At 37.9% G+C, this 20219-nt stretch overlaps 1 protein-coding gene across 5 annotated transcripts in view; it reads left to right on the forward strand.

The window, feature by feature from the left end:
• Positions 1-1701: 1701 nt before the first annotated feature.
• The window catches only part of MRPL22 (mitochondrial ribosomal protein L22), a 23325-nt gene continuing 4807 nt past the window's right edge, over positions 1702-20219 (forward strand). Inside the window, exons 1-7 of one of the 5 annotated variants that reach the window (XM_059699021.1) lie at positions 1738-1804; positions 1885-1927; positions 9596-9691; positions 11277-11412; positions 16001-16066; positions 17686-17763; positions 19086-19155. In XM_059699021.1, coding sequence (XP_059555004.1) covers positions 1777-1804; positions 1885-1927; positions 9596-9691; positions 11277-11412; positions 16001-16066; positions 17686-17763; positions 19086-19155 — 517 coding nt within the window. In that variant the 5' untranslated portion in view covers positions 1738-1776. Of the gene's footprint in view, positions 1805-1884; positions 1928-9595; positions 9692-10905; positions 10953-11276; positions 11413-16000; positions 16067-17685; positions 17764-19085; positions 19156-20219 lie in introns of those variants that run through there. The other 4 variants (XM_059699023.1, XM_059699022.1, XM_059699025.1 and 1 more) reach the window with 4 other exon arrangements.

A 20219-nucleotide genomic window follows, 5' to 3' on the forward strand; every position in this document is an offset into this window, starting at 1 on the left:
CCCGTAAGTAGCAAACGAAACCCGAGATATCTATCTTAACACAGGCAAAACGCATGTCTTTGGATATGGGTAGGGGTACTAACTTTGGAGGCATAACGCCTTAGATGGACTACTGGTTTTTGCTGCCGGGAGCCGGTCCATGCTTGCTGTTTCAAGGGACCTGGCATATATGGCATACTGTTCTTAATATGTTTGCTCACCTTCTTGGTGCTGTGTTTTAACCAAGGTCACCTCTCCGAGAAAGGTTGAATCCCCAGGTAGGGATTTTCCCCTGAAGTTAGGGAGGGAATAAAACCCCTCAACTAAGTGCCAGGCGGGTAATTAATCCCTTTAACTACGAACAATCATGCTTAAACTACATAATCTTTTCTCCCTGGAATGGAGATAAGAAACGCCCTAACCTTTGTAATAGAGATTGATAGGATTGAATCAACTGGTATAAATACAGTTGTAACAAGACAGAAACAGACAGAACTCAGAACACAGAACTGAGAACACAGGGCTTGGAAGACAGGACCAAGAGAGACAGAGCCTAGGCACAGAACCTACACAGAACGTTCTCTAGAGGCAGAAGAACTTCGCTGGAGAGAGCATGCCAGAGGATCCTGGAGAGGGACTGGCCTCGGAGCCTAGAGACAGAGCCTAGCGGGAGAACATGGCAAAAGATCCTGGACTGAACCTGAGAACCCCACACTCGGGACGGATAGGACTCCACCGTAGGAAGAGGGTGGATAGTCTTCGCCGACTCCGTCCACACCTTTGGGAATCCCTGGAACAGGATTCCCTTAGAGGCAGAAGAACTTCGCTGGAGAGAGCATGCCAGAGGATCCTGGAGAGGGACTGGCCTCGGAGCCTAGAGACAGAGCCTAGCGGGAGAACATGGCAAGGAATCCTGGACTGAACCTGACTACAGAGATTGGCAGGAGAACCTGACTGGAACCTGGACACTGAACCTGACTGGAGAGCCTGGACAGAACCTGGCTGGAGATCCTGACTGGAGATCCTGGCTAGGCTGCTGATCAACTGAACGCTGTCTCCGTGTCATTCCTTCTTCGCCGACTCCGTCCACACCTTTGGGGACCCCTGGACCTGCTGGGGTTGGACCCTGGCATTTTGCCAGTTGTTATCTAAGAGACTAGCTTATCCTAAGTCTCTTTCTTCATTTGAAGAAGGAAAATGATAATCTATGCCTTGTTGCATTGCTCTGAGGAATACTGAGATTTAGTGAAATGCTCGCTGCACATAGACAGTAGCAAGTGCCCGATGGTAATTAACTTCTATCTCTTGTAGGTCAACCTGGAGATTAATAGCGATTAGGACATCATACTTTATATTTGAACTGTTTGTTTTATAAAAGATCTTTCCACGTGATCTCCAGTGGAGCTCTTAAAACAAAACTGCTGTAAGGATAATTATTCTATTTCACTGGCTAGAACCCTGAGGCCCACCCAGGTTAGGTGGCTTGTTCGAGGTCTCTGCTCCCCTCATCCTTTCAAGACCATTTGTGAGGTGAGGTTTCGTAATTTTTCTGGATCCCGATGAATTTCCGGAAACTGACTACTTTTCGGCCTTTGTTAAGTCATTCATTCCTTAGCAAGGTTGGGCTGACCACGCCTTAAGCGCTGGCAGCGTCTTGGTGGTCTCCATGACAACACCGCAGGTGTAGGTACTGACGGGTTTTCCCCAGGGGGCGGGGGAAGGAAAGCGGAGAATCGCGCATGCGTCCTGTCCAGACGCTGACTGAGCTCGGAGGCTTCCGTAGAGGGGAGGAGCAAGATGGCGGCGGCAGTACTGGACCGTCTGGGTGAGGATTTTGGTGGTTAAGGGGCGGTAGAAGGGAGAGGAGGTGGGAGTCTGAGTTGACGGCTTGTGTTGCTGTTGCAGGTGCGTTCTGGATGCAGAGTCTGAGGCGGAAGCTGGCCCTGGGGTAAGTGGCCTCGGAGTTGCAGAAGGGCCACGGCCTTACTAGCCCTTCAGTTACTGGGAGCCTCCGTGCGGGCTCCGTTTTAGGCTCTGGGGCCACCATTCCGCCGCCTTATTACGTAGCCCTCGGGGGATCAGGATTAGGATTACCTGCAATGTCTCTTTTCTTTCTTCTTTTTTTAAAAATTGATTTCAGAGAGGAAGGAGGGGTTGGGGGAGAGAGAAACATCAATGATGAGAGAGAATCATTGATTGGCACTGGGGATCGAGCCTGCAATTTAGGCATATGCCCTTGGCGGGAATCGAACCTGGGACCCTTCAGTCAACGCTCTACCCACTGAGCCAAACTATCTAGGGCTGCAATGTCTTTTCTGATCTTTCTGAACACGGTCAGACTCTCCCAACCTCACCGCAGCGTCCCGCCTTCCTGGTTCCCGCTCCAGTGCCTGCTTACACCTGCAGGTCCCGCGTTGCAGGCAGCGCGGCTGACCTCGCCTGGGGTTGTGTTGCTCGCTTTTTATGCATTCTCTCGTTCTCGTACCATCCTATGTAGTGTACGTCCCCATTTTTCAGACAAGGAATTTAGAGCCCTCCAAAGTAAAAACTTGCCTAAGGTCCCTCAGATATAGGACATTTTGAAACTTTATACTATACTCTCCCGAGCAGGGGTCCTCAAACTTTTTAAACAGGGGGCCAGTTCACTGTCCCTCAGACCGTTGAAGGGCCGGACTATAGTTTAAAAAAAAAAACTATGAACAAATTCCTATGCACACTGCACATATCTTATTTTGAAGTAAAAAAACAAAACGGGAACAAATACAATATTTGTATTTGCATGTGGCCCGCGGGCGGTAGTTTGAGGACCCCTGCTCCAGAGCGTCCTTTGACCTCAGGAACAAAGCATTCCTTAAGGTTAGGGGATGCAGTTGGGTCAGGACTGACAAGAAGCCTTCCCCCTCTCCTTTCTAATTGCCCCCCCCCTTTTTTTTCAGTACAGCGATTGCTATTTGGAGATTAATAATCTGATTGTAAAATTTCTGATCAGCCTTTATTTTGGTTTATATAGGCTTTGGAGACAGAAAAGTTGGGTGCAAATCTTTTTAAGTGTGTGATTTGGGGGAAGATACTTATTTTTCTAAGTTTCAGATCTCATGCTATGAGAGAAATAGTAGTAGTTACCTCATAGATTATTTTATGAGGATTGAGATAATGTATATGAAATGTTTAGGACAGTGCATGTTATACAATAATCCACCCTAAATTTTAACTGCCATTACTGCTTTTACCATTATAAATGACTAGAGGCCCGGTGCACAAAATTTGTGCACTCTAGGGGGGTCCCTTAGCCCAGCCGGTGCCCTCTCACAGTCCGGGAGCCTTTGGGGGCTGTCAGTTGGACATCCTTAGCACTGCAGCGAGGGGGAGAGGCTCCTTCCACCGCCACTGTGCTGGCCAGCTGTGAGCCCAGCTTCTGGCTGAGCAGTGCTCCCCTGTGGGAGCGCACTGACCACCAGGGGAGCAGCTCCTGCGTTGAGCATATGCCCCCTGGTGGTCAGTGTGTGTCATAGCGACAGGTTGTTCTGCCATTCGGTCCATTTGCATATTATATAGCCTTTCATTATATAGGATTACTGATTTCCCGTTTTTTGTTGTTTGTTTGTTTTGTTTTGTTTTTTGCTCCATCCTAGGCTCTTGGTTCAAGAGGATGAAGAGGTGGGCTAACAAAGAAAATAGGGGGCACAGCCCTTAGGGTTTGCCTACACTTTGCTTTCTTAGGTTCCTTCTCTCTACTGCAGCCATGCTGATTAACTTACTGTCTTCTGAATATGTTGTGCATACACTTGCCTCTTAGCTTTTTCATGCTGTGCCCTCACTTCCTGTCTTCAACAGCAGTCCTACTTGTTATTTAACCCCCTATTCAAAATGTTTCACCTTCAGAAGCTTTTCTTGGGTCTCACTAAAAATGAAAGGCATTCTCCTTCCTTTTAGCGTGTGTGCCTTGAGTAGTCACTTCATGTGCATGTGTCTGGCCCATTACTAGCTGTGAACCCTGGACAGATAGGGTCAGTTCTTGTTTCTCTTGTAGCTCCAGCATTGGGTCCTGAACAAAGTAAAGACTTTGTTAATGTTTGTTGATTTAAATTGTCCTGCAGTGATTTATATTGGGAAGATCTGAGCCATATAACTTAGTTTGGCTTCAGTCTTTTCATCAATGTCATACAAGATGGTTGAATTTTCTAGATAATCTTGTAAGACTCTTTCCAGTTCTGAAATTATGTAATTCTATGAATCCCTATTCTGGACTTTCTAATGGGGAACTGATCAGATGAAAACTTAGTGGAAAAGGTATAAATCAGGGGTGGGCAAACTTTTTGACTCGAGGGCCACAATGGGTTCTTAAACTGGACCGGAGGGCCGGAACAAAAGCATGGATGGAGTGTTTGTGTGAACTAATATAAATTCAAAGTAAACATCATTACATAAAGGGGTACGGTCTTTTTTTTTTTTTTTTTTTTTTTTTAGTTTTATTCATTTCAAATGGGCCGGATCCGGCCCGCGGGCCATAGTTTGCCCACGGCTGGTATAAATACTGCCTGTGATAACTGTAAAATCTTAGGGATCATCTAATTCAGTGTTTGGGAACTAATTGCATATAGGTGCTAGAAATAATTAGGAGAAGTGGTTTTTGTAAAATGAGAGAGTGTGTTAGGGCCTGTGTCAATTTAGAGTGCATTCCTCATCTAAAGGCTTTGAATTGGGCTAAGACCAGATGAAACCTTTCCATAGGCTGTATTTGGTTGCAAACGGACATTTTCCAACCTTTGAATTCCAAGTCTCCCATTTCACTGATGGATGCATTTGGGAAATTTTGTGACCTACTGAAGGTTATACAGTTAATACGTGGCAAGTCTAGGATCTAAACAAAAAATCCTCTGGCTTTAAATAGTGTCCTGTCTCACTATGGGAGGGACAGAGTGATGGGCACAGAAGAGGTTTGTCAGGGAAGTTTTTTGGGAAGAGGTGACTTAAGTTTAAAGTGAAGAGTACATTTTGGTGGTTTAGAAAATATCTCTAAATCTGATTGTAAATTTTCTGATCAGAGTACATTTTGGTGGTTTAGGAAATATCTCTGGTTTTTATTCATCTCTGCTTTCAAGTGTTCTGATTGCATGACCAGCAAGATTTGACAACCACATTGATTTTGTGCTCTCTTAATTAAATCTTACCTTGTGATCTGAGAGATTGTGGTTTCTTGCTTTTTAAGACACTGGTTCTTACATTTGAGTCACAGACCCCTTTGAGAGTATGAGGAAAGCCACAAAGCATCTTCCTAGAAAAACACATATTATAGTCATAGTTGTTTGTAATTTAATAGTCCTCAAGCTAGGAATCTGCACTGGGACATCACACCTAAACATAAGCATCTGTTTGTGATGCGTGAGGCGCTGTGATGCTCACTCTGCAATGAGGACACAGTCATGACTAGTGCCGTACACAGTAGAGCTTTGCGGCTGTAGTTAGAGGACTTGGTTAGGGGAGGGTTGGTTTTAAGTTGGGAGACTATTTGAGTTTATTTGTTTGCTGATGGGAATGATCCAATAGAGATGAAAACATTGCTGATAGAAAGGGGGAAGAAAGAAATGCCTGAGCAATGTACTTGAATAGTGGGAAGGAATGGGATTTAGGGAGAAGGGATGAGAGTGGTACTAGCGAGGGCCTAGACATTTCATGCATAATAACGAGAGAAGGTAGTAAGTATTTATGGACATGGATGTGGGTAGGTATATGGATTAGGTGGTGGGAGCTTGTGGAAATTATCTTCGAATTGTTTGCTTTTTCTTAGCTAAATAAGCATTGTTAACAGTTGAGAGTGAGAGAGGCGATATGGGAGGCTTGTTTGTAGGGGCTAGGACAGTGATGGCGAACCTATGACACGTGTGTCAGAGGTGACATGCGAACTCATTCTTTTGGTTGATTTTCCTTTGTTAAATGGCATTTAAATATATAAAATAAATATCAAAAATATAAATCTTTGTTTTACTATGGTTGCAAATATCAAAAAATTTCTCTATGTGACCCAGCACCAGAGTTAAGTTAGGGTTTTTCAAAATGCTGACATGTCGAGCTCAAAAGGTTCACCATCACTGGGCTAGGAGATGAAATGGACAAGGGAAATAAAATAGGAATGCCAGGCAGCCTTCAGGGTCCACTTGGGGTTTATGAATAAAAATGTAAAAATTGATGTTTCTATCTCCCTCTCCCTCTCTCTTTGTCTCTGAAATCAATAAAAATATATATATTTTTTAAATATAAAATTTAGCCCTAACCGGTTTGGCTCGGTGGATAGAGCGTCGGCCTGCAGACTCAAGGGTCCCAGGTTTGATTCTGGTCAGGGGCATGTACCTTGGTTGTGGGCACATCCCCAGTAGGAGGTGTGCAGGAGGCAGCTGATCGATGTTTCTAACTCTCTATCCCTCTCCCTTCCTCTCTGTAAAAAAATCAGTAAAATATATTTAAAAAAAATAAATAAAATAAATATATATATAAAATTTAGCCTGGCCAGTGTGGCTCAGTTGGTTGGAGCATCGTCTCGTATACTGAAAGACCAAGATTCAATAACAGGTGAGGGCACATACCCAGGTTGCAGGTTCGAGTCCCATTCGGGGTGTGTATGGGAGGCAGCTGATTGATATTTATCTCTCACATCAATGTTTTTCTCCCTCCTTCCCTCTCCCTTTTCCTCTCTCTCTCTAAAATAAATTTAAAAACCCTAAAAGACATATCTTCGGCTGAAGAATGTAAAATTTAGGCATTTAGCTAACCTTGGCTTACATAGAAAATCTGGCTTATTAACCACCCACCTATGTATGACATAGTAACAGGAACCTTTTGGAACAGAGAGCTCATGTTCTGAAGAATTAACTGTTTGTTTGTTTGTTTGTTTTTGACTGTCACTTTAGCTAATAGTGTCTTTCTACTGCAGGCAGTTTTGCCACCCAGGGGATATTTGTCAATTTCTGGAGACATTTTTGTTTCTTACAGCTGAGGCAGGGTTGTTACTGGCACCTGGTGGGTAGAGGTGAGGGATGCTATGGTACATCCTATAAGGCACAGGACAGCCCTCCACAACAAAGGCCCAAAATGTCAGTAGTCAGAGGTTGGAAAACTTGGAAAGTTGCTGGAATTTTACTTTTTTCGTTTGCTAAGCTGTTTCCTTGTTTGATTGTCCTTGACTTTGACAAAGTAAGATTATATTGAGTTATGAGAATATGCATATCACTTTAGCCCTTTATTTTAGATTTTAAATGAGGCAAGGGGGAGGCAGTTCTTTTATTCAGTCTCAAGTGCAGGATTAACTTAATGTTATCAGAAGTAAATTTGGAACAAAGAATTTTTTCCTTGATGCATATAGAATGATATTATCAAGATTGAGCCTGAGGCCAGTATTATCTTCGCTTGGGACTTGGGTATATTTTGTTCTGAATTTCAAAATGAACTTTGAATAATAAATAGGAAGTATTAGTTCTTTCAATTGTGACTTTGGAAAGTTTCAGAGTCTCTGTCTTATTGGAATTAACTCTTAATTCTAAAGTTTGGCTTTTATCTACTACTCCCCAATGCCTAAAGAATGTGGGTAGACTTTAAAAAGTGGTACTTAAATGTAATCCTTGAGTATTGGTAGACAGGAAACACCAGAATCATGAGAGTAAGGAAATGCTTCATGTGCCAGTTTTAGTCTGCCACCTGCTTTCTGCGTGCCTCTGGCATCTCACCTTACTGCGGGCCACCTGTGTGCATGTTGTGTGTACAAGCACTCTGGAGCGTTGGTTCACCTACTTACAGTGAAGTTAATAGGATTTCGGATTCCTAGTAAATGAAAAGCTATTGTTAGTGATGATACTTGAATTTCAAAATGATAAAAGTAGATTCTAGATGTCCTTTACTGGTTAAAAAAAAAAAAGGTTTAACAGTCCTAGCTGGTGTGGCTCAGTTGGTTGAGCACAGTCCCATGCACTGAGAGGTCACAGAGGTCACAGGTTCAATTCCCAGTCAGGGTACATGCCTGGGTTTGGGGCTCAATCTCCAGTGCCCCTCATGCAGAAGGCAGCTGATCTATGTTACTCTCCACATCCATGTTTCTCTCTCTCCCTCTTCCTCTCTCTCTAAAATCAATAGTAAAAACAAGTTAAAAAAAAAAGATTTAGCTTACTTTGATTCTTTAGAATGCTAACAGTAAACTGGACCTCCAGGCAAACTTAAAATTTAATGTTTGCCCTGGCTGTATAGTTCGGTTGGAGCGTGATCCCGTACACTGAAAAGTTGTTGGTTTGATTTCCAGTCAGGGCATATATCCAGCTTCAGTCCCTGGTCTGGGTGTGTACAGAAGGCAATTGATTGATGATTCTCTATCACATCGATGTTTCTCTCTCTCTAAAATCAATTTTAAAAAAATGAATGTTTGTTGGAAAACAATAGCAATAACCTATGCCATTGTTTTTAATTCCAGCAACTTCCTTTTCTTGAGTTTGTTTTTTCAAGTGACCCTTCATAGGCTTTCTCACATAAAAAGGTGTTATAAAAGCTTCAATTTTGAATTAGTTTTATTTTCAATTCTACCTTATGATTACATTTTATTTTTTTGATTTAGTGTTATTCTAACAGCTGGCCAGGAGAGGGCACATAAGAACTTTGGATTTAATACACTTCTGAATTAGTACCCAATTTGGAATAATGATTTAATTTGATTACAGAAGTTTTGTTTTTACTTGATAATTCATCTTATGAACCATTTGAGTCCTGAAAGTATTGTAAGTATTCAGAAAACTTTGTCATTATTAATTTATAATGTGTTTAATTTACTTTGGTCATCTAAATGACCAGATGTATATTTACTATGTATATTTGGACTGGAAGCAGAATTAAGGTTTGGAGAGACCCTAGAGATGACATAGTCCAATTGCTCTTTTCATAGATAAAGAAAATGAAGCCCAAAGAGGTGACAAACTTAGTGTGCCCATAGTTAATTACAACTTTGTAGAAACATAAATGATATGACTTAAACGTGAGAAGATTTGAAAGGGTGTAATATGAAGTTTACAGTTCACGGGATTTATTTTTTCAGAGAACAGGAAAGAATTAACTGCTCAGAGCGCCTAATTTAAAATTAATACTAGCTATCAGTGTTTATCATCTCCTTGATACTGTAAGATACAGCACATTAATTACTAATTTACCAACAACCAAGTGAGGTAGGTATTCTCAATCTAAAAATAATACCTACAATTTATTGAGCCCTATGAAGTGTCAGGTTAAGTATTTAACTTACCGTATCTCATTTGAGCTACTGAAGAAGCCTATGAAGTAATTACTATTATTACTCCTTTTCCTGTTGAGAAACCAGAGCTCTAGAAAGTTATGTGGCTTCCCCAAGGCCATTCTTTTAGTAAATTAGAGTTAGAATTTAGACCCAGGTCTGCATGACTCCATACTCTCTGCCCTCATCACCTGGCTTATAGTTGCATTAGGAAATCCTGCCCTCTAACATCATGTATCCTACTTTTGTACTTTTCATGTAAAACATTGGAATACATTTGTATTGTGTGAGAATCTGCCGATATACAACAACTTTGAATATGGAAGTCTGGGTTAAGTATTTACTCATTATCCCTAGGCCAGGTGTTGTCCTTGGTGCTGGAACACAAAGGATGCCATGCTTGCCCTCGATGCTCAAATCTGTTCCTTACTACAGGAACTCATTGTTCCACAGGTACAGTAGTCCAGCTCCTTGCTGAGTGGCTGGCAAGAGCCAAGTACGGAGATCATTGAGGGAACGGTTGTCTGGGAGATGGACTAAGTAACTTCTGAGGTGGAACTTTAAACAGGATAAGCATTTCTCAGGCAATCAGGGAGGAGAAAACAATATTAACAAAAGTGTAGAGATATGAGACTGACGCGCTGCCTGTTGCGCTAAGAGGGCGCCAAAAGTGTAGAGATATGAAAGTGTGTGCCTTATTCAGGGAACAAAACATGTCTCTGTGGCTAGGCCATAAAGTGGATAAGCTAAAAGGCCTGGTTGGGGTTAGGTTATAAAAGGCCTTATAATGTGGGACTCTATACTACAGGCAGTAGGGAAACATCTAAGTTCGTTGTGCTACTTGGATATATCCAGATATACACAAAAGTAGACAATATGATGAACCCATCACCCAACTTCAGCAGTTATTAACACATGGCTAATCTTGTTTTATCTATAGCCTCTACTCTCGCCCATCATATTTTGAAAATGATCTTAGCCCAGTGATGGCGAACCTATGACACGCGTGTCAGAGGTGACACGCGAACTCATTTTTTTTGGTTGATTTTTCTTTGTTAAATGGCATTTAAATATATAAAATAAATATCAAAAATATAAATCTTTGTTTTACTATGGTTGCAAATATCAAAAAATTTCTCTATGTGACACGGCACCAGAGTTAAGTTAGGGTTTTTCAAAATGCTGACATGCCGAGCTCAAAAGGTTCGCCATCACTGTCTTAGCCACTATATTATTTCATCCACAAATATTTCACTACATATCTCTTTAAGAATCAAATGTCCATTTAATGTTTAAATTTTCAATAGTTAAGTAGCTGTCATATTTTTGAAATAATAGTCCACGCATTGGAAGTAATTGTTTATATTACATCTTTAATATGTAGGTTCTTAATTCAGCTCTCTTTTTCCCCTTAGAGTTTATCTATTGAAGAAAATGGGTTGTTTGTCTTGTAGAGTTTTGTACAGCTTGGATTTTGCTGAGTGCATTCTCTTGATGTTGTTTGATATGATCTCTCTATGTATTTCCTGTATTGAATCTAGAGGCTTTATCAGTTTAGGTTAATTTTGTGGAAAGACTACTTCATGGATGGCGGGTGGCATGCTCTTTTATCAGGAGACACATCATGCCAACTTTATCCATTAATTTCTTAGTGTTTATAAAATAATGTTATTTGTCTTCTTACTCAACAAAGTTGAGGAAATCTACACATCAGGTCAGCAATGCATTATGTCTTTAAATCTGCTTTAGGACTGAGCTGCCTTATAATACAGAGTCATATTTATTGGTCAGTGAGAGCAAGATATCTTGGGTGAATATTTATTATTTAACTTTATTCAAATTATTAACTTTTCATTCTTCCTAGCCTTTGATAAACTAGCTCTTTGAGCTTTTTTATGTAAAAGCAGCCTCTATTAATGAATATGTCTGGAATGTTTCCATTTGTGATCCTTAAATAGTTTCTGTCAAAATGGAACCGATATGGCTCAGAAGACATGTAGGCTCTGCAAAAAGAGGCTAAGTGTCTGTTGTTTTACAGGCTTCTTCCATCTCAGAGTGTTTTACCCCAATCACACATCCACACAAGTGCTTCTCTTGACATTTCTCGAAGATGGGAGAAGAAGAATAAAATTGTTTATCCTCCACAACTGCCTGGAGAACCTCGGAGACCAGCAGTAAGTTTGTGATAGAACCAATTTCTAAATTTTGATAAAGCTCTGGCACTCTTCTGTGGCCCGCAGTGATTTATTATTCCATGTTAAGAAAAGAAAAAAATATACAGCAGTTGGCATAATCCTTTAATTGATAAAGAAAATGTACTGGGTTTATCTCTTTGGAAGTTTTAAAAGATGGTATTTGTTGTTCCTTTTTGTTTGCCTTACGTTATTAACCTCCCAGATAGGGGCCTTAACTCTAAGCTAGTAGTTTGAGATTTACTCATTTTTTTATTTTAAGGGGTTTGCTAATGAATTCTTGATAATGGAGCATGAGGAGTGGGCAAGAATGACTTAAACTATTGACCAATATTTAAATCATATGTGATTTTCCAGTGTTTTATATTTGAATATGGGCACACTTGGTTGTTTTATAATTCACAAATCTTTGAACGTAAGGTTTGAATTTAATCAAGTTTTATTTTAATCTTTAGCTGCTCAGAATTCTTTTACCCTCTTCAAATTGCTTGTGATTACTCATCTGAGATATGACTGATATCAGCTTAATGTGAATTTACTGTGGAATATATTTACATCTGTTTAAAAGGTTATGCCTGGCCAGTGTCTCTCAGTGGTTGAGTGTCAACCTATAAACTAGGAGGTCATGGTTCAGTTCCCAGTGTGGGGTGTGTAGGAGCCAGCCAATCAGTGATTCGCTCTCCTCATTGATGTTTTTCTCTCTCTCTCCCTCTCCTTTCCTCTCTGAAATTAAAAAAAAAAAAAAAGTTTAAGCAAGTAGTGATAGCATAAACAAGAAGGGAACATTGGAATCCTTAAGTAAATAAACTGGTAAATACTATAGAAATAGAATTACTGTGTTAATTATAAATCATTCAGGTCAGCAAACATCTTTTAAAGGCCTTTGGGATTAAGGCTCCTGGATAATCCATATGGTCTAAATAATGTTATTTGCTTATTTTTTATATGAATTTGACCACATACATTTTATTAAGGTTCAGTTGCTAAGTATTGGTCTGAATTAATGCAGTTTTATGTTTTCTTTTTATTTTCTCATTTAAGGGAGTTAATTTGTTGATTTAAAGAATTCCCACCTGATTGGGAAATCTGAGGAGAAAGAGATGCTAATAGTTTAAACACATTTTTAATTTTCATATTTTATCATGCCATCAAAATTTAAAATTAGATTTGTAACAATCTATACTATTAAGAATTTTTCTTTCTTTAATTTTATCACCATTTATCCCCTCTATACCCTCCTCCATCTCTATTACTGTACTATTAAGTATTGACTCCATTTTGTAATTAAAAAAAAATTAGAAAATGTTACATATTTGCACAGTTTATTATAAATCACATATTTCCTAGAATTAATGAGCTTTCTTTACTTCTTACTTGAGCTCTTTGAACTTATATATTAATTGGAAGTAAATAAATCATAATAGTATTTGTCAGGTCTAGAATCTAAGAGCAAAATTTTATATTTTGTAGCATTAGTCTGTTTTGGTTGTTAAAAAAAAAAATGTATTCCAGGATTCATACCAAATGTCAAAATTAAAATAGTTAACTGTAGGTCATTTACTTAACTTTAGCAAAGGAAGAACAATGCCACTCCAGTCATTTGTTATATATTGTATTTCCTGAAACTATTTTGATTAACTTTTTTTATATCATTTATACTCATTATACAAGTGCCTGTATGAAAATATTTGGCTTGCTTTTATATAGGCACTTTGAGAAACCTAATTTAATTTTCTATGTTGTACAGATTTTGTTTGAGAGAGTAATCCTTTTGGGACTTTGGTGTATCACTAATACCTAATATGACTGCAATATTAATGCCCTTCATAAATACCTACCTTATTAATAGGGCATAATTTGCTCATCTAGCCACATAATTCATGCACTGTGACATTATGTGCAGTGTCCCTTAGGCTTACCAATCTGCTGGCTGCAAACATTTTAAAAATTAGTTTTATTTCTAATTTAACAGAGGGAGAGATAATATTTCCCATTCTACATCATTCTGATCTTCAGCATTGGAATATGTTGTTAAACAAATCATAGTGAATGGGGTATTGAGTACATCCTATAGCAGTAAGTTAAAAAGAATGTCACTAAGTTAGGCATGTTTTCGGTCACTCCTGTTATTTTAAGACTACCCACCTAATTAAATTAGCACAAATTTACAAACAATATAGTTTCCTATGTAGACTTTATCTTACATGTGGGTTCATCGTGGTAAAGAAAATGAGCCAGAAAGAAATTAATACAGTTTCCTTATAATAGTCATACTTTGTTAATTTGGGATTAAGTTTACTTTTGTAGTATCTTTGATAAAAGCTATTTTAAGTAAATTAAAAGTATAGTGAGACTACAAGATGGGGCAAAGTAGGTTTACAGTTGTGAATATTTGAAACAGCTATTCTTGTTTTATTTATTAATTATTGTGTTATTTGCCCCACCCTGTAGATCATAACTGTTTAAGAAACCATTTCTATAAGAGCCATATCTTATTGATAAAAAGTCATGCTTATATATTATTAATGTGGGTTCACATAGGCTCTTGTAAGGACTTTTATTAGGTGACACTTTTTCATCATCTTTAAAAGTTCCTGGTTTTGATGTTTCATAATTTAGACTTACTTTTACTTCATTGGATAACTATTTTGTGCATTATATCCTAACTTTACCTCATTTACCATATGGTTAATTAATATCAGTGATGTTTAACCAGATTTATAGTAACACTTGGTTTATCTTAAGAAAGTATCCTTAGGCATGGCACGTGCCTAAGGTAAATGTAGAGCTTTTTAGTTTTAGAAGAGGAGGATTGAATAACTTTCCCCCTTTTTGTAAACTCCTGAGTCCTCTTTTCCCATGCCCTTGCCAGGATTACATCTTTTTTACAAAATTTGAAGATAATTATCTACAATTCAGGTTTAAAGAGAGCCCACCATGGGGTACCAAGAATTGAAATGTTTTTATATAAAATATTTTTTTGAGTGTATTAATTTTTGCAAATTAATATTATCAGTCACGACAGTTCTTCTTTCCTCTCCTGTGCTCCCCAGAACACTTTATTGCTGAAAATGTAATTAGGGTATTGCTACAGTTTTCAGCCTGTCAGCTTCTATTGCAACTGAAATGAAATGTGCTACAGATTAAAAGATGGCCACTTGAGAAAACTGCTGTTTCTGAGGCATTTGAAAATTTCCTGCAGGAGTCGATGTTAGAAAATTCTCAGGTCTCCTTGTTATCGCTTGCCTTGACAAATGTTTCCTACATTTTTTAAAGTGGCAGTATGTAGCTGCTGGCTTACGTGTTTCATAATTTAGACCTCCTTTTGCTTCATTCAAATAACTCTTTTGCACATTATATCCTGTATAGGTGAGTTAATAGCATATAGTGGTGGAAATAATGCGGGTTTTAGAGTCAGAAGGGGAACTTCGAAAATATAGCTACCAGACATTGTATTTCTCTGGTTTTCACTTTGTAAAAGGATTGTAAAATGTTTCCTCTCCCGACCCATAGAGTTAGATCAAATAGAATTTGATGATTGCTTTGTGAGTTATAAATTACTTAATGGATTATTGATTTAAAAAAATTAAACGGGGGAGGAGGAAGGAAATGGGAGATATCTGTAATACCATCAACAATAAAAAATATATTTAAGAAAATTAAATAGGATGTACCTACCACTGTAAATAGAAGGTAACAAAACTAACATTTACTAAGATCTTACCATGTGCTAGGCAATGTAAAGTGCTTTTTTAAACATGTTATTTTATTTCATTCTTATGGTTTTATGATGTAGGTAATATTATCTTCATTTTAAAGAAGTAGGAATTTAGGCCGAGAGAGGTTAAGGAGCTTGGGTTCTGTGGTCAGTACATGGTAGAGCTAGGCTTCCAGCCCAGGCGGCTTGATCTTAGAACCTATGCTGTTGACCAAACACCTGGCAGACTGGTGAGAACAGTTATTCTGTCCATTTCAAAGTTGTTCTCTTCACTAACAGCAAACTTTTTTTCTTGTTATTCTTTTTTTTTTTGTCCTTTAGCCAACTAAATGTTTAAAAAATACTTTCATTTAATTTCATTAAATCTTTTACTATTCCTCTGGATAAAAATATAGCACACATTAGCACAAACTGGTCATTTTGTAATTTCTATTTTTCCCTTAGCAATTTTTTTTTTAATATAGTGAGACTTTGGAAAATATATAATCTTGTGTAGGGAGAAAGAATCTACAAATATTAATAATGTTTTTATTTCTTATGACAGAATTTTCATTAGGCATAGAAAGTCAAAACTTTATTAACACTATGTTACTGTCATTTAAAAAAATTATTTTTTTTATTTCAGAGAGGAAGGGAGAGGGAGGGAGGGAAAGAGAGAGAGAGAGAGAGAGAGAGAGAGAGAGAGAGAGAGAGAACACCCTTCATTGGGTTTTTAGGCTGCAATCCAGGCATGTGCCCTGACCTGGAATCAGGAATCGAACTGTGACCTCCTGGTTCAACCACTGAGCAAAACCATTATTGTTATTTTGGTATAAACTTGCTAAAGTTTTTCTTTCTTTTTCTATTTGTAAGGAAATCTACCATTGTCGAAGACAAATAAAGTACAGCAGAGACAAGATGTGGTATTTGGCAAAATTGGTAAGCTAAAATAACTACTACCGTGTAATATTTAGTTAAAGAAGCTAGGCTATGACTTCCCCCCAGGATTTGAAAAATCAAAAAAAAGTGAGGAATATAATTGCCTCTAAAAAATGAGGAATATAATTGCATTTTCAGACAGTTGGTAGGTAATTCAAAAATGATTGCTCAGAGATGAGTGATTTTGCTTAATTTTTACCTTTCTTCTGAGAAACCGTGTCACATTGGATACATAGATATTTAGAAAAAGGCATCAGGAACCTGGCTATAACCAGAGAATCCAGAAAGCAAGTTTATTCACCTGTAAGAGTTGATTCAACCTGTTTCAAAACTGTTGCTTTCTATGTTTTTTCTCTGGAAAATGAAATGTAGGTATGAGAGGTGACAAAAGCAGCAAATATACATGTAATGCATTTGTCCTGTAGGAAAAAGAGATGCCTTTATTGCCTAGTGTGGTCCTAGCCCACTGTGATCTCTCTGTCATGTGTGCTTTCTTTTAATATTATTGAAACTATTAACAACCTAGGTTTTATGGTTAACATGTTTAAGCTTGATTTTGACAGTGGCATTCCTTCTCAAACTTTTCTTTTGCCTGCATTTAGTTAGCTATTTATATATATCTATATATATAAAAGGCTAAGTGACTGACTGGCCGGCCAGTTGGTACATATGACATGCACTGGCAATTTAAAAATAAACGTTGACTCCAGCATGCGCTGTATTTGTCTCTGTCTGACACTGGCCTCCCACTTAAATTAACTCAAAGACAGTTTCCTGTGATGCCAGCATTTGCAATGACTATTAATAAATCACAAGGACAAATTCTAGACAGAGTGGGAATATTCCTATCTGAATCCGTTTTCGGACATGGTTTATATGTTGCTTTCTCTTCAGTTCCAAGAGCTTGTGATATTAAAGTTGTAAATACTTCATTGCAAGGGAAATTAGACAAGCACTCTGAAAGTGTTTTTACTCTTAATGTGGTATACAGGGAGATACTAGAATAAGTTTAATCAATTTATCAGTCATTGTTTTTATCAATGTTTTTATATCATGTTTTTGTTGTTTTTATGTCATGTTTTTGTTTTTATATCATGTGTTGTTTTTATATCATGTGTTTGTTGTTATATCATGTTATTGTTTATTTATTAATCAATATATTTCATATACATTTTACTAATTTTCTTTGATCTCTGACACTTCTATTATAGAGAAAGGGCAAATAGCGATATTAAAATATTTCTTCTAATTTCCTTTCAATGTGCACAAATCCATGCACTGGGCCACTAGTTTTATTTAAAATTTTCCCCCAGTTTTATTGAGATATAATCAGCGTATAACTACTTAGCTATTTTTATAAGTTATTTAGATTATGTAAGACTTGAGGGACTTGTATGCATGCATATAAGCATAACCAATGGACACAGACAGTAGGAGGATGAGGACCTGTGCTGGGGAGTGGGAGCGGGTGGCGAGAGGTCAATGGGGGAAAAAGGAGACATATGTAATACTTTCAACAATAAAGAATTTAAAAAAAAGAGAGACTTTTGCTTTTTGTTGAAATGAGAACATTGGTTTTGTAAGTTAATTTTCTCTTGTCTCTCACTCCTTAATTCTAGATTCGAGGAATGTCCATTGACCAGGCTTTGGCTCAATTGGAATTCAGTGACAAAAAAGGAGCCCAAATAATTAAAGAGGTAAACTAAGATTTGAGGTGAGGGCACCATAGCTGTCTTGCAAGTGTTAGTAAGCTCAGCCTACATTCTGAATTCCCTGGTGTTAATGCCTAGTGTATATAATACAGATTTAGGATGCTCAGTTTCATTAGTGCCCTTATACCTTCGGAATGTCATGTGCTTTAAGCATTTTTTCTTGTGATGCTTTTATTTGCACCAGACATTTATATTTGAAGTAATAGTGATAGATGTTATTTTTAATGATTTGGGGCTTGATATATTTTTTAGAATATTTTTTTTGATCAATTCCACAACTGAGAGTTTATGATTTTCTAACTAGTTGAGTGGAAAGAACATTGGACTGGGATTCCAGAGACTTGGAGTCTAGTCCTTTTTCTCATATTTCTATTGTGATAATCTGTCTGGTCCCATTTTTCTTGTTTGTAAAATAGGTGGGATTGGATTAGATGATCTTTAAAGACCCGGCTCTAAGTGTAGCTGATTTACTATGTATAAATGGACTGATGGTAAATTCACTGACTCGTGTTTCAAAAAGCTGGTTTGAGGATATCCAGGGATATCAGCATTATTTTCTATACTTCAGTTAAGTCTCTCACCTAAAGTCAGATCTTATCTTTTCAGTTTAGTAGGTGAATAGTTAACGATTGATGGACTCAGACTTCTCAGAGGTTCCATATAATCCAATGCCTATTTTTAATCCAATTCAGAATGCAATTACTGAATGTCTGTTGTGTACCAGCTTTGTACTATATTCTTTATCTAAAGGAGTGAAAGATCTGATTTCTGTTATTTCTGACAATTTTCCTGTTTCTAAAAATGTGGTCTGGAGGAAGTTAATTCAAAATATGTATGGAGTTTAAATGTAGTAATTCTTAAAGGAAAATTTCAAGTATGTTTTTTTCTACTTGTCTGATATTGTTAATGGTTACTGTGGATATGAAGTTTAAGTATTTTCAATAAGATTTAGTTCTTGAGCTTCTTGAACTTTTTGGCAAGTCTCAGACTCAAAGACATGCTATTCATTACGAAGGGTACTGCTGCAAGGGCTGCTATCTGCTCCTTCACAGCTCACACATTCCAGTTAAAACCTGGCCTGATGGACTGTATTCCTTGCATTTGCAATTCTTGTCTGAGAAAGGAAAGCTCACTCACTGTACCCCTTCTCCTTGGTACTGTTATCAGTTGATAGTCTCTTTTTAAAACTGACTGTAAACTGGAGGCATGTGACTAGCGGTCATAGAGAGAACAACAAGAAATGACAAATTTAATTTCATTTTAGTTCAGGGTCAGTCATATGACTGCCTTTCTTTTCCTTGTTTAAGATTCTTTTAGAAGCACAAGAAATGGCAGTGCGAGACCACAATGTGGAATTCAGATCCAATTTATACATAGGTAAGATCTTTAACATTTTTAGTGTTGGAAATCTCTTCTGATAGTGATGTCAGGTTCTTTATCTAACAGTAGTCTTTGATATCTAATTACTTAGGGCTGGGTTTGCCAGTGAAAATTGCTGGTAATAGCTCTTCAGTCTACAGTGTGCTTATGTTAACCTGTTGTAAATGGTAATAACCTTACTGCTCTATTGTTACCTGTTCTATAATGAGACTGACATTATGAAACCTATTGCCAATAATTATTGAGTAATGGATATCAAGGTAGTACATAGAGTGGTCCTTTAATCATAATAAAACTAAGAAAGAACATAACTGATTTTGTTTCAAATGAATCATTTGTCAACCCAAAGGATCATAGGTAGACTTAAAAAAAGGCCTTTATTCATAATGTGTCAAGCCAGGTGCCTAACGCATAAAAGTGTCCTGTAGATTAACCTTCCAGTGACCAGAGTGGAAGGTCTGTTGAATTGTAGAAGCCAAGGGCCTTGGAAGACTCGGATGACCCAGGAGTGTTAGTTTCCCTTTGGTATTACATCCTGAAGCATTATCTTTGGTTTTGCATACTTTTTCCACATCAAATTAAACTCATGTAAGTTAAATGCTTTGGGAAGCATTTTACAAAGTGTGAGGGATTTTTTTGTAGTGTACCTTCACACAGCTCTTTTTTTTTTTTTTTTTTCACACAGCTCTTTTTCCAGAAAGAGATCAATGATTATTACAAAGTTCTCTTGCCTCCTCCCAACACCACAGTAAAGTGGAGCAGTAGCTGGAGTTAATGTTTTTCTCTCACTTCAGCAGCAGTTACTCCTAACTTCAGCAGTTTTGTAATCAAACAAAGATGCTGATGTCTAAGCAAAATTTTCTCCATCTGCTAAACCTACATATAGGGAGGATTCTTTTTTTTTTTTTTTTAATATATTTTATTGATTTTTTTACAGAGAGGAAAGGAGAGGGATAGAGAAGTTAGAAACATCGATGAGAGAGAAACATCGATCAGCTGCCTCCTGCACACTCCCCACCGAGGATGTGCCCACATCCAAGGTACATGTCCTTGACTGGAAT

The sequence above is a fragment of the Myotis daubentonii genome, chromosome 5, assembly GCF_963259705.1.
Source record: "Myotis daubentonii chromosome 5, mMyoDau2.1, whole genome shotgun sequence".
NCBI lineage: Eukaryota > Metazoa > Chordata > Mammalia > Chiroptera > Vespertilionidae > Myotis > Myotis daubentonii.